General features: G+C 27.1%; 1 protein-coding gene across 2 annotated transcripts; it reads right to left on the bottom strand.

Moving 5' to 3' along the window:
• Nucleotides 1–13,576: 13,576 nt before the first annotated feature.
• On the bottom strand, nt 13,577–19,393 carry LOC109816129 (homocysteine S-methyltransferase 3). Of its 2 annotated transcripts, none has more exons than XM_020381013.3 (7): nt 19,161–19,393; nt 15,822–15,878; nt 15,518–15,744; nt 15,121–15,250; nt 14,764–14,967; nt 14,223–14,297; nt 13,577–13,814 (listed from the first exon to the last, which is right to left on the bottom strand). In XM_020381013.3, the coding sequence occupies exons 1-7, from the start codon at nt 19,335–19,337 to the stop codon at nt 13,656–13,658; spliced, it is 1,029 nt and encodes a 342-aa protein (XP_020236602.1). In that variant the 5' UTR covers nt 19,338–19,393; the 3' UTR covers nt 13,577–13,655. The 2 variants fall into 2 exon arrangements, with proteins under 2 accessions (XP_020236602.1, XP_020236609.1); XM_020381020.3 differs by having other exon boundaries at nt 14,223–14,294; nt 19,161–19,392.
• Nucleotides 19,394–19,780: the final 387 nt, after the last annotated feature.

Here is a 19,780-nt window from a genome sequence, read left to right as displayed (position 1 = left end):
CAAGAGGAAATACACTTATTATATGTATGTCAAATTTCTAATAAAGATTTTTTCAATATTTAATAGAAAATATTTTTTAATAATGAATCAAAATAAACTTGTTATAACTCTTAGAATGCCAATCACAAGGTGCTTCTCAAAGGTATGTTTTGATAAGGGTTTTTATATCAAAGTTGAACACTTGGGGTTCACACATATTTTTATAGTAGTATGACATCGTTCACTTTGGACCTAAACCTTTACATTTTTGTTTTTTGTTATCACTCAAAAAATTTCTCAACTATTGGAATATGTGTGTTTTATAAATTATTATTCCTTCTCTTATTTCATCGATATGAAACCTAATTTGTATTTTTAGAATGTTTTATCGATGTGAGACATTATTTGTCTCCCAATAATTTTTTCGTCAAACAAAAAATCTAACCTCTCATTTGACAAAATGTATCTCTATCACTTATCATTTTTTGTAATAACTTATTGATTACCATCGAATCTAATCAACAACTTTAATATTATCATCAAATCCAAACAATAACTGTGACGTTATTATTAGGAATATATTATGGGGGAGATGATAGTATCCTTTTTTAAATACTTTGTTGTGATGTCATAATGAATAACCAAGTATAACTTTGGTTGTTTGAAATATTGAATTTGAGCTTCTCTGAAACAAAATCATCATCATTTCAAATAAATATATGTACCTAGCTGTATACAATAAAATAAAAATTTGGTAAAGATAATTGTATTCTTACTTTGACAGTAAAATATAGGTGATGGCTCTGCTTTTGCTTTATGTAGGAATTGTGGAGCATGGTTACGTTTATGCATCGTTGAATGTGGGTCTTAGAAAATGATTGTGAGACAACAAGGAAGAAAAGAGGGGCCATTGAATAATCCAAATAAACAGGTAAAGGGAAGAATTGTTGCAAAGATGAAAGAGAATTGGGCCATATATAGTAATTGCATATTAAAGAGCAAAAGAAATGGTCCCCCCATTTTAGAATGTGCGAATTCGACTTCACCTATATATCTTTGAGTATTGAAAACCTAGAAGATGCAATAGCAATAGCAATAGCATCTTCATCAGGCTATCTAAGCGGAACCAACGATTTTGGATTCAACCACGATATGATGAAAAGGGATATTTGGATGCGTATTTTATTAGATGTGTCACTCTTAAGAAAACAGACAAAGCTATCATATTTTATTTATTTAATTTATTTATTTGGTTTTAATAAATCAACGGAAAAATATTACTGTTTAACGTTTATGGAAAGAAAATCGTACACATGAATTATTTATTTAGTTAAGCCTCGTGGTAGACATTATGAGAGAAAGAAGAGGAAAATGGTAAAGAGTTGGAATACATAATTAAGCACATATATTTATGATAATCATTAAATATCGTTAAATATACATGTAATTTTTATTTGATTTAGATAATTATTTATATATCTTATATTTCTAAATCTTGTTTTTGTAACAAAACATTTAGTAAAGAGTTAATATTATTTTAAAATTTAATTGTTTAAATATTAGATATTTTCAATATTTTTTTGTTGAGAAATAATATCGGAAGAAAATAACTTGGAAACTACAAGTCTAAAAGAGAAATCATGATTGAAATTCTCTCGAAGTAACAAAATCTCAACCTGAAGCAAGTTATGTCAGAAAGCAACCCCTATAGATGATATTAACTTGTTTAAAGTGAACAGGGTGCTCGCTTAAAGTGAGTAAAATTCGCTCAAAACTACTACAAGAGAGATTTGAGCGAGTGAAGTAAGATAGTACTTTTAGAGGATCACATAAGTTCGCTTGGAGTGAGCTACATGAAGGCTTTGAGCGAGCGAAATTCGCTCAAAGCCACTATAAAAGTGCTCTAAACGAATCAAAATAAGAAACACTCTTGGAAGATTGCACAAGTTTGCCCACAACGAGCTACATGAGTGCTTTAAGAGAGCATATCGAACCTAAAAGTCCACTAGAAAATGTTATAAAATAGAGTCTTTAGAAAGTCTCTATATCAATACTTTTCAAAGAACAATTTTAGAGAGATTAGAAAAAAAATTTGGTAGAGCATTTTTGTAATCATGGGTTGATTAAATATATTTTTTCTTTTGTGTAATCCTTAGTCATGAGTGACAAAGTTCTTTATTTTTAGAGATTGAGGTAGCTACTATACTTATGTAAATTCTTTGTATTTTTAATTCAATAAAATCTTTATTTAGTAAATCATTTTTATTCTTATGTTTAATGTTTGTTGTGACCTAATCAATCTCTATATGATTTTATAATTTTTAATTGAGGTTGAGAAACTCTTTTAAAATTATGGCCTAGTGAAAAACATTGATAACATTCATTACTAAGAATATAATATACTTTATCAGTCAATTTTGGGTCTCTGGCATTAATGCAAGCTGTTTAACAAAAATTATTAAGGGATTGAAATTTTTCTTAAATGTAGAATTTCTTGCTTTAGAAATTAAGGTTTAAATATAATTGTGGGTTGTTGAATTAATTAAATAATTTCAATACTAAACTGAAATTTAATAGGATTTGCATGAAGAAAGTTAATGAATCAATCTGATTATTCTCATTATAAATTCAAACTCATCAAAATTTATTACTTTATTTTATTTTCACTAAATTTAATATTTCTTGTTGAGCAATTCTAAATTTTCATTAAATAATCTATTTAGTACCAAATTTTATTAAACAATTATAACTCATGTCCTTATAGACTCGATAACTTGAACATTTTTCTAATTTACTACCTATGATAATTGGTATACTTTTCAAATGTGTATCAACTCATAATACATGTCTTGCAATTTATGCAACTTAATTAATTTAAGAAAAATTATAATATATTTGTCTTGACCTATTCGAGTCGATATAACTATTATAGATGATATTTATTTTTAAATATCTAGTACAATTATGTATTAAATTCAAATGACAATTCTATATCGGTTGATCCACGTATTCAATCTCATAAAACATAATTTTATATATATATATATATATATATAAATGGTATTTTAAAGATGATATTTCTAAAAGTCTACATCATGCCCAAATTTAATGTTCTACATGGCTTAAAATTTTATTTTTAAGAATATATTATTACAAGAAAGCAAAACTTAAAAAATAAATAAAATTTCCTTCTTAATAATTATTCACTATTGATTTTGTATAACATGAATCACTTCATGAAAATAAAAATATGAAATATAGCCACTTCAGTATTTTACTTCATAGGTATAATTTGATGCGGATAGTTTCTTTAGAAATATGTCTAAGAATAAATTTTAGTGATGAGACTTTATTATGAAACAGATATGGAAATCCTATACCCATCTTAATATTCCGAAAAATATATGATTAGTCCTTATAACAAACTGGCAACTGCCACTAGTCAATAGATTAATGGCCCTACATGCATCGATCAACTTTAAGTGCTGACTTGAATCACCTGCTAAAAACTTTAAAGTTTGCTTCTTATAAGCTTGCTTTTATTCCTTCTTTGATTTTTATTTATTTATTTATTTATTTCACTTTCTTTGGTTAATCTACAACTATGATTAGCTCATTAATTGCTCTCTCGTGAATTTCATTTCATATGTTGATCGATCAGATTAAAGATTCCTGGTGTGGGTACAAGATGGAAGAGCCGTTGATATGCTCTTCAATTCATCAAATACTATATGGTGAGTTTCAAAAAGAAAAACAAAACAAAATTCTACAGGCTTAAAACATTTTATTTAATATACCTCAAAATAATCAAGGGATCTTAACTACAAGAATAATATTTTCGAAGAGAGTAGAAACTATTATAGCACAGTGATGGGTGTATGGAAACAGGTTCGTGTGGAAAATGAGCAAGACATTTTTTTCTAGCCATAAAGCAATCCATTAATACCGGCAATATGTACTGTGATAAAGTGTTATCAAGGGGAACACCGTGGTGGAATATTCAGCAAAGACATGATGAATATTACGAATGAGTGCAATAATATTTCCACGTAAATACACTTGCTTATAGGTGCAAGTTTGAATTTAGCACTATGGGATACTCATTATTGAACAAGAAGAATATATTATGTGGTAGAGGGAAGTAGGTACCTTGATAACGAAGGCGTTTGAGTGGGAAAAATCCATTGCCACAATTTAATTAGGAGAAATTGAATGGTTGGAACTTGGGACCATATAATATGCATTCAATTCGTTGTACTCTCAGGTTGGTATTATTCATAACGGCCAAACACAAAGTCCATATATTGCAGTATAATTTTAATCACAATGGGTAAGATTTCTATATATGATTACATACGTACACACACGTAACTCATTAATGCTAATGTATAAAGTCGCAAAATATTTATTAAACAAAAACAAATGTCAAACAATATTCTAAATATACAATTACTATCTTATCAATCAAATTTGAAAAAACAGAGATATTTTTCACACACACATACATAAAGAAGAGATTCACTTACTTTGAAAATAAATTTATTTAAACTTATTTCATTGAGTGACTTATATTTTATATTGAATTTTAATAATCAATCATTGAATTAAAAATTCTTAATAAATAGATCAAGTTTGTAATTTTTTTAAAATTTTTGAAAATACTTCATTATATAAATTCAAATCAACGTATTACTTTATCAATCAATTAGAATTTATAAAACAAAGAATCATAAGGTTTTCAAAATTTTTACAAATTAGATCTATACATTAAAAAATTATAATTAAACAGTTTAATTGTTAAAATTTAATATAAAACATAAGTTATTAAATGAAATAAGTGTACCAAGACTTACTCTTGAAGTAAGTGAATCTTTTATCCTTATATAAAGAGAGATTGAGAGAATAAGGAATCACTTACTCCAAAAGTAAGTTTATATAGATTTATTTTACTTAATATCTCATATTCTACATCAAATTTTAACAATCATACTGTTAAATTAAAAATTATTTATATATATATATATATATGTATATATATAAGCTAAATAATGCTTCCGTGAAAATGTCTGTTCTGTTTAAAGATACTATATCTATATCGCTACCTAATTATATAAAAAAGTCATATTCATTCTCTGTTAAACATGGTTAAAAACCCTGCCCTAACATGATAATTAAATATGAATTTATAGGTATTCACTTGACTCTAATTCAATTAAATAAAAAATAAACTTTTAAGTTTAGGGTTTAGGTTTCGTTTTTCTTCAATTTGATAAATAAAAGGTTTTGAAGATGTAACTATATATACGCTCCACCTCCACCTCCATCCTAAACCAACCCGGTGGCATGTCTGTATTAGAATTTAGATTTTTTCAACCCTAAAGATTTGGTTAAATAAAGCAAGACATAGTCTCTTAACTAACAAATTGCAGGTTGAGTTCCCACTTTCTTTCTTAGGGTTGGATAATATCTCCTCCTTCTAAATTTTATTACAACAAATAATTTTGATTTTATTCTCACATCGACCTTTTTATAGCTATTAAAATATAAACAAATTAATTACTATAATAGTTAAATAATTTAAACTATAATAAGAGTTTACAATAAAATTGAAATTACACAATTTATTAAAAATATAATTTACTTTTAGTACTTTTGTTTATTATTATTACTAATATATATTATTTGAATTAAAATGTGGTTGATATTTAATTTTCTATAATGTAAAATTAGATGCAGAAAAAAATCAATTTTGCAATGGTAAAAATACTTTAGAAAATAGTTTGTTCTTTATTTTATTTTTTTGATATTTTTATTGACAAAAAAATTATAAAAACAATAACAAAATTTGAACATAAAACCTTGTACATATCATTTCAACTCACAACTCCAATTTTAGGTCGAATTTAGTGGTTAAATTTATTTATTTGGTATCAATATATGTCACTCCATTTATTTATTTATTTTTTATGTTTTCTCTTTGTGTGCATTTATTTTTATGGTATTTTAAATAACATTTAAGAATGATATGATGGTTCAGTTATAAGGGTACGTATAAGTTTTTCATCAATATGTCTGATAAACAAATGATTATTCAATTGTACTTGTTTTCATAAATAGCAGGGGCAAAATTGAATGCCATTTTTTCAGGACCAGAAGGTAAACATTGTTATCGAATAAAATTGTTTAAAAAAGATAAATCAAATAATAGACTAGAAGTAAGAAGGCATAATTAGGATTAGGAAGGCAGAATCGAAAATTAGTAGTATTATGCATTCCTCAACAAAATTAACTACGATACGTAATCCATTTTATGATGTTTGTGACACAAATCTTATACAAGAGTATCTTTCACATAAATTGATATATGGGCATACAAAAGGTAAAAAATAAAAAAAATAAAAAAAAAAAAGAACTCCAAGAAGATCTGCTTCTTGCTTTTGCTTTTTGTTTCCCAAACCACACCCACCTTGTAAAATCCGGGGCAAAATTATGTTTTACGAGGCAGTCAAAGAGATAAGCATTCGATTTTTTTTCTTCTCTCTTTTAGTTTTTTTTCCTACGCCTTCCAATTTGATTCTTTCTTGCTTTTTCTGCTTTGAGAGAGACCCCATTGTGTTTGTGTCTCCCTTTTTTCTTTCCTACCCTCAAGTTTTGATCTGTTTCATTTGGGTTTGGGGCACTTTAGTTTTCAAAATGTCGCAAAGCTTTCCTCATCGGTCACTGTCTTTTGCATTAAAGAGGATCGCATATGCATGAACATACACAACCAAATTCTACAAAATATGAGTATGCGTCTGATGTAGGACCTTCTCTGCCATATTGTTTACGGTGGAATTAAGTTTTATGGGCTCTTTTTATTTAGATTAGCACGAAAAACGTTTCAATTTAGATATGTGATGTTTCTGAGTTTTAGTCTTATAAAACGAGAAGAGGAGTAGTAGGAAGATTTAGTGATTACTTGTTTCTAAAGATTCTTCAATAATTAACAAGCAATAATTTCCAGACATATAAATGTAAAGATGAACAAAATGAATAATTGAGATATTTGCAATACAAATCATGGTTCAACTTACATAACATTCCAGAATTACAATGTTGAAGTAATATAACTACGTGGGTTTAAACGAGATAAACTAAGAAAACTACGCTAATTCTACTCCTAAAAGGCAAAGAAAAGTGGTCAAGAAATTGATACCCAGCAGATGCGTGCACGAAAGCCATATGCGCAGGCAGAGAGTGCTTACAGAAATGTGAGTATGAAATTTCCGACCTCTTGAAAGTACATATTTCTTCGTGTTTATAGAGTCAAATGAAGGTGGTTAATTTTAGTGCATGTGCGTCATGGAAAAGTAACCGCCATCCACTATGCCCAATAGGTGGTTTTAGAATGTAACCTCTCGTAACCGCTCGTTCCACTCTTTCTCTTTTCACTTCGATCCATTTTCCGTTAACCGTTCTGAGATAACTACTCACTACTTGGAAACCTTCAGTAATTTCCATCTTTCGAGCACTTCTCGGTTTGATTCGACTCATTTTTTCGACTATATTTTGAATATGGACAGCTTGAGCTTTTGATACTTCCTGAAACTCCTGAATGTGTTTTTCGAGTTACCTGGTCTTCGAGTGATCCTAACACATATATGTACACATCCTTGTTTTGATGTTTTTCTTCCTAGATTAAAGGAACAATCTACCTCTTATTTTGTTCTTTCCTTTTCTTTCCTAAATTTTAAGGGTCAGCAAATAAAACAAAATATTAATCAAACTAAATTTGTATATGGTTCACAGCAGAAATGGTTAGTTTTAATATTTATATATAATTACAAAAGTATAAGTGCTTGAATGATTAGGATATATAACTCCTGAAGTAGAATTTTGCTTGGATGATTAGAAATATATAAGATAAAAAATTGTTACATTTGTGTATAGATTACACACCTATGAAAAATACAAGTAACCAAAACATCTTTTTAGCCTATAAAAAAGTTACGTTTATGTTTCAAGGTACATCTATTAAATAAATTTTTATTCACAAAATAAATCTAAGATGTTCATAAGAATGGTCAATTCTCAAAAAAAAATAAAAAAAATTAGAGAGCACAAATACCAATATAAAAAAACATGATTTTATTAATAAATTAAATATAATCAAATATTCATGGATTACATACATATCTTTTTAACTCGAAAAAAAGAGTTTACTTAGAAAGAAAATTAAAAAAAAAAAAGGAGAGAGAAATATCCATATTGCTTGAAAAAAATATAAACTTTCATCCTAAATCCTAAATTTTAAACTCACCCTAAACCCTTAATGTATGATAATTGGGAGAAACAACTTTTAAAATAATAGCTTTGTATAAGACTTGGAGAGAAAACAAATCATGGTAAGAAAGATAAGAATCCATTGTACTCCACAGTGACACTCGTTCCTCGTGAAATATTTTATCCATTATGGAATATTATCTATCATTTTGATAGAGTTAAATAAAATATTTCTCTTTTATTTTTAGACTTTTAAAAAAAGAATACACACATTATTTATTTTAAAATAATAATAATAATAATAAGTATTATTATTATTATTGTTGTTGTTGTTGTTGTATTTTTTTTAAAATTTCAAAAAAAATAAATTATATAATTAAAATATTGATGTAAAACAATGCTTCGATCTCCCCGTGTTTTCGTTTTTGTGAAAAAAAAAGATTTTTAAAACTTTGAGAGAGAGATGAATAAATAATAAGTGGTTAATATGATTGGATATGACAAAAAGAAAGAGATTGAAAGAATTAATGTTGGATATTAACTGAATATTTGAAAATGGGAGGTATTGCAAAATAAAACTCAATTGTTTTCAACGACAAGACGTGCATATTGCTGACAGGTGCAAATTCTAAACAGTCGTGCTAGCCTTCTGCATGGCATGCTTGCCATGTATCTAAATTAAATCCTTCTTGTAGCAATTCTCTTTCAAAATTACTCCCAAAATCTAGATAAACAAAAGCAACTTGTTAAATTAATTAACAATTAAAATACTCGAACATGCAATACAGATGCACCCAATTTCTCTACAGATAATTAATGAGAGAACGATGGTTCATCATAAACCTTGAATGCATCATTGAAAACTTAAAATCTAGGTACGAGTACAACGATACAATAATTCACCTCACCTAAGCCACTTACAAGCTTATTAATTGGCTCCATGAAAGATTTAGTTGCCTGAAAGTTAGATACATTATATATTACAAGTGTATGGACAAAATTGATGGGTAAGCTTATATTCAAAACTTAAATTAAGAGGGGGGAAAATTCAACCCAAAATTTAGATAAAAGAAAATGATGCTGAAAACTCCATCAAAAACAAGATAAATCAGGAACAGTAAACATAAACTATGTACATGCAATTCAACAAGATGTGTTAAATTGGTACGTATCAAATAGTAGTCATTAATTAAACCGATGGCTAAGTATTAGTGTAGTGGCCATGGCCAATTATATATAAGTTTAGTTAACGAAAGCGTGCTAGGTTTGTCTATCACCATCATATATATATATATAGCTGGACCTTAATTAACTTTCTCTGATCCCAGTATCCCACCTCCTACTTGTTTTTCTCAAGTATTTTAATTTACTTAATAACGTGTTTTAAAATTAAAAACAAATTTTGTGGATGATAAACTTGTGCACTAACTTTCCTCCAGATAATAAATGTCTCCTTGAGAGCTGAGACAAAGATGCAAGTTTGTAGTTTGTGCATTAATGTGAAAGCGGCAGTATGTCAAATACTTTCAATTTATCTATGATATAATTGACTTGGAATAGAATAAAACCACCTAAATTGATGTAAGCTTTTTTCTGCTTCTACGCCAATAAGGAAATAAGAATGGTGAATATATAATAGTAATATAAACGTGACATGCGATAAGATAAGATATATAATTAATTCGTATTAAAGTGACTAGTACATATAGCCAAGTAATTTTGTAGTTTCATTGACATTTGTGTTGTGGTGGTGATCTCACACCCATTCATATTGCCTCGTGAAATTATGGGGTATTTGAATGTTCGAAGATTATGTCGTTCATCAACTTTCCACGTTTCAACTTTCATCCATCTTCCTCCAGCCTCCAGCTGTGGTATAAAATATTAAGTTATATTCATTCGCATGTTACGTGATTTTATCTCATCACATAACTTGTCATGTCACGTGACTTGATCATGATTTTACATCCTAAATTTACTCCACCCACTCTCCTAAATATGCTTGAGGTCAGTTTTTCTTTTTTAAGATAATTTAATTAAAATAAAAGCGATACTAATATTTTGTCTTAAAATTTTTATGTAAGTTGTTTATGTACTCCAATTAAACACACAGAGTTTTTGGTTATTAGGATTTAGGACCTGGGTCTGATTAGTTTAAAATCATTTTTTTTATTTTGCTTTTTTAATAAATAATTATAAGTCACTTTATTTATTTTCAAATATTTATATAATAAAATAGTAAAAATAATGTTTGAAAATAAAATAATACAATGCTTTTGTAATTATTTATAGAAATAAGATATAAATATAATATATTTTTAAAATTAAATGAACACTTAATAACGGATGTGAGAACATCTTAGTATGTTAAAAAAAGAATATTGGGCCTCGGCCCATTACATAGAATCGAAGATTCTATTCCATTTGGTGTGGGGCTGCCCAATGTTGATGTTGAAATTGGAAAGTGGACACTACTCATCATTGGTTTGGTTTCCAATTGGAGATTCCAAAACCATGATACGATTGATATATGGGTACCAAACTAAACTGAATACATAGCAATTTGGTACCAAACATTAAAACCAGTTTTGGATTCTCCGGTTGTGATTGACATAGCAGACAAGTACATTATTGTGTAAAATTTTAATAACATTAAGCATTTTAATAACATTATGTTATGTCTTGAAAATTTTACCCAAATCAATATTTCTTTTTCTTTTACAAACTTCCTTGGCTTGCCCTGCTCAAGAAGGTTTCCGTAAACTTGCTAAATAGTTTTATAATAAGAATGAAATTTAAGAGAGACTAGAGTAATTTGTTTTAATTACTGCTGCTAACTGTAATTGAACTCTTGTGTTTCCTTCGTACCATCTGCATTTTTTTGGTTACCAATAGAAAAGAAAAATTTGCAGAATTCAGTCAAAATTTGTCAAGATTCATGGGGATTATTCAAAAATCATAAACAATGGTAACTCATTCCTGTAATAATTTCTTTTAGAAATTTAGTATTTTCCACACATTTTGTCCTAAATTTTCTTGTGGCTTTCTGTCTTCACATCTTAAGAGCCAAGTATAAAATTCTAAGTCGGCTAAAGCTTTTCTATCCCAACATAAAATAAAGATTAAAATTGGGCTCTTAACGTCAAATATTCACGGTCAAATATTAAAGTCGACATTTCAATTTAGAATACATTTAAAATGTTGATATGTTAATGAAAAATGTTTATATGATGATCCCCAAATCCTCCAAATCCTTACCATTAATTAAACTTACTATTTATCTATTTATAATATGTAAAAAGTTACCTTTATATGAAAATTCAAAAGACTCGGTGCAATTGTAATTTTTAATGTCACAAACATGTTAGTTTTATTATAATTTTATCTTTTATTTACAACTTTTCACTATTAAATATTTTATTCAACCTACTTTTACATAATAATTCGAGAGAGACTTTATAATTATGATTTTCACTTTTACATAATAATTCGAGAGAGATTTTATAATTATGATTTTCAATGAAAACTACAAAGAGAACCAAGAAATTGAGAGAGTTGACATATAGTATAAGAAAATCTTTTTTTTTCTTATTATATTCTTAATTTGTTTTTTTATATAATTTAAAATTTGAAAACTCATTTTGTAAATGAGTCAAAACCAATGTTCTCCTATTTTGAAATTCATTTTTCAATATTTTATTTTGATTGATATAAAGATTGAAAAGTTAAAAAAGACTTTAAAATAATCATATACAAAACACTAATCATGAAATTGAGAGTTAGTTAATAATATATTCTTTCTATTTTTTTACTGCTCTAAATTTTATTTTCACACATAATTTAATATTTGATAACTTATCAAACGTTTAGATGAAAAACAAATGCGACCCAAGTCTTGAAATTCATATAAAATTTATTCTTATATTAGAAATTGTATTAAATATATATATATATATATATATATATATATATATACTAATATGTAATTAAGAGATTAAATTTAATTAAAATGTCACTTATAGAAAAATAATAATTAGAAAGTAATTATTATTAATGATAAATAGAAAATAAAATAATATATAATTATTATCCATACATAATTTAAAATTATATTAAATTAGTATTTATATACACATATTAATGTGTAATTAAGGGATTAAATTTGATTAAAATGTCAGTTTAATTATTAATTATTACTAATTCTAAAGAAAATAAATATCTACTTACATTTATAATTTTTAAAATGAAACAAAACGTTGTGACAATCAATATGGTATTTATTATTGTATTATATATTCATTTTTTATTACATTACTACAATTTTACGTTACAATTGCTTCCTTTTATTTCCATTATTATTATATCTTCTTCCCTTCATCCATACTTATAACTCTCACTATTATACGCAAAAGTATTCATTTTTTCATTGATTTTAAAAAAAAATTATTTATTAGATAATTACTTATGGTTAAGAGTTAATTGTAATCTTCCATTTTAAACTTTAAAAAAAAAAGTTAAAAAGTTTTATTATATCTAAAATCATATATCAAGATAATTATTTAAAATTAATTTTTTTTAGTAACATCTTATTTAATACATTCAAAAACTAACAAAAAGGTTTCCGTTAAAACTTGAGAATTAATTTTTTTTAGTAACATATTATTTAATATATTCAAAAATTAACAAAAAGGTTTCCATTAAAACTTGAGAATTTGTTTGACAACTTGAACAATGGTAAAATAAAACTACACGAATTATTTGATGAGGTACACATAAAAGAATGAATAAAAGTAAGTTTGATTTCTAATGACATCTTTTCTTATAATTTTTTTCCAACTTTTCTTTTTTACTTTTTTAATTTGAAAAAGATTATCAAACTTCACACACAAATATATGTAATTGAGTTTGAATTAAATGGTTTTAGTGAATGCGTAGATGAATGAGTTTTAATGTGTAGATGAATCTTATATGAGTTAATCACTTATACACTGTCAATGTAAATTTTTTTTATAATGACAATGAATTATATCTTTTAATTGTGTCATGTCACTGTAAACACATTTACTTTTAACAGTGACATGACATGATTAAAAGATATAATTGGTTACCAGTGTAAAAAAACTTTACACCAGCAGTGTATAGGTGATTAACTCATCTTATATTATATAAATTATGTAATTCTTATCTTTTTAATTCAATTATCTACAAATTTATCTGAAAAGGAGAATTGTACAATTACAAATTAAAAATTATTAGTAATATATATGATCTTAAATATAATCATATGTTAGGCTAGTAAATTTTAGATATTTTTTCAGCTGTATAAGAAAGTGGAAACGTGAAGGCAGAAAGTTAGCCATTTCCTTGGGATTATTGTCATTTATTAAATAACAGATAAAAACATACTTCAACAGTTATACACATTTGTCATTAAGTTTTCCAAATATTGCCTCAGCTATGCCTCTGATAGTGTTTGGAGTAGTCCTGCAGCAACCACCAAAAAGGGAAGCCCCAGCATCACGCCACTTGCCTATGTAGGGTACAAAATCATCCTCCGCTAGCCCACTTGATTTCTACAAGATCAATTTCAGATCATCAATTTGATGACACTAAACTAGAATTATCTCTACGAATTCTTACAGGTCTGAATTGTCCTACTACATATCACATTGTGATTTGGCGAAAAAGGAGTTCTGACCACACCATTAAGGTGGCAAGTATTTGTAGAATGTGTGCATGTTGATTTGCTTTCAGTAACTACATTCAGATCATATTTTGAGACTCACTTTGCGAATTATACTGTTAATTATAAGACTCATAAAAGGGGACGTGGAAACATTAAAAAAAAAAAAAAAAAAGTTTCAGCTATAATAAAATTGATGGGGAAGTATCATTAATTATAATTGCAATTAAATTTAAGTTGGTTGAACCTGAACATAGATCAGCTGGGGTCATGAAAAGAGAGAGAAGCAGGAACTCACCACCCATTGGTTGCTCTCAGCAATATAAGTCTCTCCACTGTTGGGATATACAAGTACTGGTTTACTTGTTGCCTGCTATTTAAAATGGAGTGTTAGAAAGATATTGTTAAATACAAAATAGTGAGCTGTTATTGAAAAAATACAAAAAAGTGTTGTTAGCATTTCTCACTTGAGAATTTCTTTTGCGTGCCTTAACTCTCGAGGACACTAGATATAAAAACATTTCATACACCCTATATAATATGTCCAATTACAATGTTTTCCTTTTCATTAACTACTTTCCACGTTTGCTTCTTTTATCAGTGTCGTTAGGATTCTTGATTTTATTGAAAACTGGGAAAATCGAAAGTAAAATGGGCGACATATGATATGAACCTTGGGAAGGAACCATATTACCAAAGTCCAAGACTATATAATTTGCGGAACTATAAAGTATTGGAAGGCCTTGAAATACTTGTATTCACAAGTTATTCAAAATAACATAGCAAATGGGCACATTTTGATAGTGTAGAGCGAATAGTATATTATACAAAAGTCTCACCTTTGTTATAGATGAAATCAATCCATGAACAAATCTAGGAGCAGTACAGTTAACCCCAACTGCAACGACTTGTCTGCATGAATCAGCTATTGAAGCGCATTCAAAGATAGAATCACCACTAACCACATTGCTTTCATCCTTGCAACTAAAAGAAAACCACGCAGGAGTTTCTATACCTTCTTCCTCTAAAAGTTCAGCATAAGCCTATATATCAAATTGTAACCAAAATCAGTAAGATTGCTAAAAAAACCAAGGTCAAAAGAGGACAAAATTGCAATGCAATGGTATTAGTAAATGATAATTGACGCTGTATTTTGCACACAAAATGTCACAGATGTGCAGGAATTTAGTAAATACCTTTGCCTCCAGCTTATTTGGAATTGTTTCAAAGGCTATTAAGTCAGCACCAGCATCAACAAGAATCTTTACCCTTTCCCTGTGAAAATCTTTCAGTGTCTGGACAGTAACTGCATCACCATAGTCCCCACTGTGAAGAGAGACAATCAACATAGACTTAAGTCATGTTGGTCCTTAACTTAATCACATTATATATTGTAGCAACATTTTGGAATTACAACTCTTACTTCAATTATGAAAATCCTCATCTTAAAATAGATAATTAGTAAATTATGTTCGCAATTCTATAGTTGTTAAAAATGTATGGTTCAAAGTAACAGAACAGTGAATATTAATTGAAACCAATAAGAGTCCAACATTGATGACTATTTTCACATAATTGGTTTTGTTCACTCACACGTATTCAGAGCCATCTGCCAAATACGCTCCATAGCTTCCCACAGAGGCTGCTATTAAAATGGGACGTGTCCTATAACTTTCATTTCCCATGAAGTCAGAAGAATCTTTGGTGCACCTATCATAATAAATTTCTCGAGCCTCACGTGCAATCTCCACACTTCTTCTAAGCATAGTTTCACCTTCTTCTCTAGAGAACCCTTTGGCCTCAAAACCTTGAATAGTGGCCTGCATCCAACTCCAGAAAGACCCAAAATTAAAGTTGTAAAGTTGTGGGGATCATAAAAAGTTCAAATGATTATTACCTGATATGATGCTGTTAATATTATGTTCGCTCCTGCATCGAGGTAGTCTAGGTGAACCTGTCACACGTTAAGCAAATTCAATTCAATGTTTCAAAAATTATTTAAATGTTACATGATTTTATGTTTTAATTTTGATCCATTATAAACAATCTAATACATATATATGTTTTATAAATCCATATTTCTTCTTGAATAGTGATTTTTTTCTAATTAATAAATTTTTTTATCTATAAAGATTACATTGACACATTAGATTTCAAATTTCAAATTATATATATATATATATATATATATATATATATATTTAAAATTAGATTACAACTGACACATTAAATGTTTTATATTATTAATCCATTTAGAATTTCTCTAAATATATAATTGTTAAAGAAGTCAAGAAATCATTTCATCTATAATATATAACTATTTTAATAATAGCGATATTTTTTTTATACAATGTGTTTCCAATTTTATCTATGTAATTATTTCTTAAATTACTCTATAAATTATCCATTCTTGTCAATTAACAATCCATTACTCAGACCCTCTTTTATTTTGAACTTCTCACCTTTTATTTTTTTATTTTTTTTAATTATATGGAGGCATAGAGTGCCTTTTTGACACTAGTAATATATAAAATAAATATTTTTCAGTTTTGGTTTCTATTTTTCTTAAGACAATAATACCTTTACTTAACTAAATATGTAATCTCTCTTTCTTTTTTTATTCATTTATTTATCAATCAACTGTATAGTAAATTAAAGATGTTTTTTCTTTTAAATTTTATTTATTTATTTATATATCTTTATTGTTTAAATAAATATATAGAGACATAAATTTTCACTGTAATACTAGTAGATAATATACACACCAAGATACACGCGCAACACGGGTAGAATTGGTAACTTGTTGGTCTTTTGCTTTTACTCTTCCTTTTCTTTCAAGAGACCTGTTTGGTTAATTTGTGCGTTGTGCGTCAGAAGTTTTGTAATTATGCAAACCTGCCAACCTTATCTATGAGATAAGGTCTTCCTAATTAAAGTAATGGTTGTCTTTTTTACAAGAAAGTCTAGTGTATCTTATCTTATCAAGAATAAAGCTAACAATTTACTTAATATTATATAGATTTAGTAAATATTTCTGTAGGTCTCAGAATCTTTTGAGTTTTTTTATTTTTAAATATGTTCTTAAATTATAAAAAAAAAAAAAAATTGTAATTAAATTCTTAATTTTAATTAAATCCTTGAAGTTAATGATCCATTTACAAACTATTAACTTGGGCAGAATATTCTTTACTCCTTCGTAACTCTAAAGAATAAATTACAAAAATTGAAAAATTAATGACCTGATTATAAATTTTATAGTTCAGAGATCTATTTAGAAATAAAAATAAAAATCTTAGGAACGTATAGATGCATTATACCTAAATAAAACTTTGTATGTAATTTGTACGTCCTATAAATCTCCTATCAAGTTCTCAAAAAAAAAAAAAAGAAGAAAAAAAAAAAGAAACCATCGAGTCACCATACAAAATAATGCATATATAGCAAATTATATGAGAAAGATTAACTAATATTCGAAAACGAAGTTGATTAGTAGAGTTGCCAAACTAGATCATCCAACTCATATCGACTTGACAATCCAAAGTTTGAAAACATTGATTGAGTCGAGCCAATTTTTACATAGGTCACAAATATTTTGACGTATCTAACTTGGCCAATTGGGACAAATTAACCCATTCTTTTATATAGATTTGTATATTTTTCAAAAAGAAAAATAAAATAAAATAAAACAATGGATCAAATTAGCATGATAACTTTTCATTCAACAAATTGGCTTGGTTATGACTCATGAGTAAGAACAAAGTGGTATGTTTTTTCTAGGTCTCAAAAATAAAGAGACTAACTCGGTCAAGCACAATAGGCCCACTACGGCATCAGGTTGAGTCAATTTTAATGTACTAATTTTTTAAAAGTTTAAATATATTTTTAAGTTCTTCAAATGTAGAAATTTTAAAAAGACTTAAATATATTTTACTTCTTTAAATTTAATATAAATTTATTTTTATTCTTCAAATTTAAAATTATTTTTTAATTTCTATAATTTTTAAAAACATACTTTAACCATTTAAGTTACCAATAATATATTTAAAAAATAACATATTAAAACAGTTATATAATATCAACTAATTTTAATGTGGTGTTTTCATTGATAAAAAATACTAATAAATAAATTTTATTTTATATAATTGTATTAGACAATTTCATATAAAAAATTGAATATAAAAATTAAAATAAAATTTTTGAAAATTATAAGAACTAAAAAATTTAATTTTAAATTTGAGACAATAAAAAATATTTAACCATTTGTCTTATGTTTATAAAATAAGTTATAATTTTAGTCTTTTTTCATACGTAACCATTTTAGAAAATATTGTTGCCTTCATTTCAAAATAAAAACATTTTAACACAAAAAAAATGTTATATTAAATAATTTATGAATATTTTTAATTAAATTTCTAATATTTTCTAAAAAAATTTAATTAGGTTTTTAAGTGTAGTTAACAGTTTGTAAACAAACTGTTAATTCATGGATCTGATTATAAAATTTGAAACATATAAACACTTAATTAAAATATTATAATTTTGAAATCTATTTAAAAAAAATTAAAAAGAAGGATGAACAGATATGTTAAACCTGTCATATACAATAGACAAAATTATTTCGCTTTCATGATTTTTATTATTTTTTTCCTCGTAGTTATTCTGCAATATTATCCAAAACATTGTCTCGTTAGATACTACTACTGTACTGCATATTAAAATTTAATAATATTATTTTAGTATAATTAACCTTTTAAGTGTCTTAAAAAGATCATTTCATATTCTAAAAACATGATATATATATATATATATATATATATATATATATAATCATATAAATTGCTGAGTTAAATTTAAATTTAAACTAAGTATGAATGTTAATTAGTTAGAAGTTGTGTTAAAATTTCTGTTTGGAATACAGATTTTGTTATTAGGCTGGAAGAGAAATCATCTAAGAAAAGCATTTTCCCACCCTAACCTAAATGGCTCACACGTAACACAATAACGCGTGGACAACATAATTTGCCACGTGTGCGTTGTAAATTCCTTCTTGCTCTTTTCTCTATGATCTATCACACGTAATAATCACAAATTTTTGTTAACGTATATTTTTAATTTAAAACGCAAGTTTCTCCCTCATGTATTCGTAAAACGGATGCGAAAAAATAATAATAAATAATATTATTTAAAAAAAAAAGAGGAAAATGAAATGATAAAATGAAGAGGAAAAAAGAAGTACCCTTCGGACAAGGTGAGGGGAGCTAACAAGGCATTTGGCACTCCAAAGTTGGTCGTTGAGGTCCGCCCCGTGACGTTCAAGTTCAGTGGCAAAGCCACCGTCAATGACGGCGTAGCCACCACACTTGTCAAGAAAATCCCGCAGAAACGACGGCGTTTCCTTCCCTTCTAAACCCATCTCACCAACAACAGTTTCCACCTCTGAATTGTGCGTTGTGCGTTGTGCGTTGCCAACTTATATATATATAACGACAGGGTCACGGATTCTATTTGTCAAATTACTATTATCACCCCCGCAACATTTATATTCCTTCTCTTTTTTTTTTTTTTTGCCATTCCTAATCAGTAATCACCCGAACCACATAACATTCGAATAAGTTCCTTCTTCAATAATACACAAACTTACTCTTTAATATATTTTTTTAATTAGGAGCACATACCCACACTTTTATTTAATTCAATGTTATTCTTTTAAATTGTAAAATTTGTGCTATCAATATAATTTATAAATCAGGGTTATTTTTTCTCTTTATCAAATCAGTGTTATTTCCAACAACCGCTGGTTTTAATATTTAAACACGCTCTCTTCTCCGAATAAAAATAAAAATGTGACTGCATGTC

The sequence above is a fragment of the Cajanus cajan genome, chromosome 7 (genome assembly GCF_000230855.2).
Source record: "Cajanus cajan strain Asha chromosome 7, NIPB_CcT2T_4, whole genome shotgun sequence".
NCBI classification, from domain to species: domain Eukaryota; kingdom Viridiplantae; phylum Streptophyta; class Magnoliopsida; order Fabales; family Fabaceae; genus Cajanus; species Cajanus cajan.
This window is presented reverse-complemented; position numbering and strand designations above follow the sequence as displayed.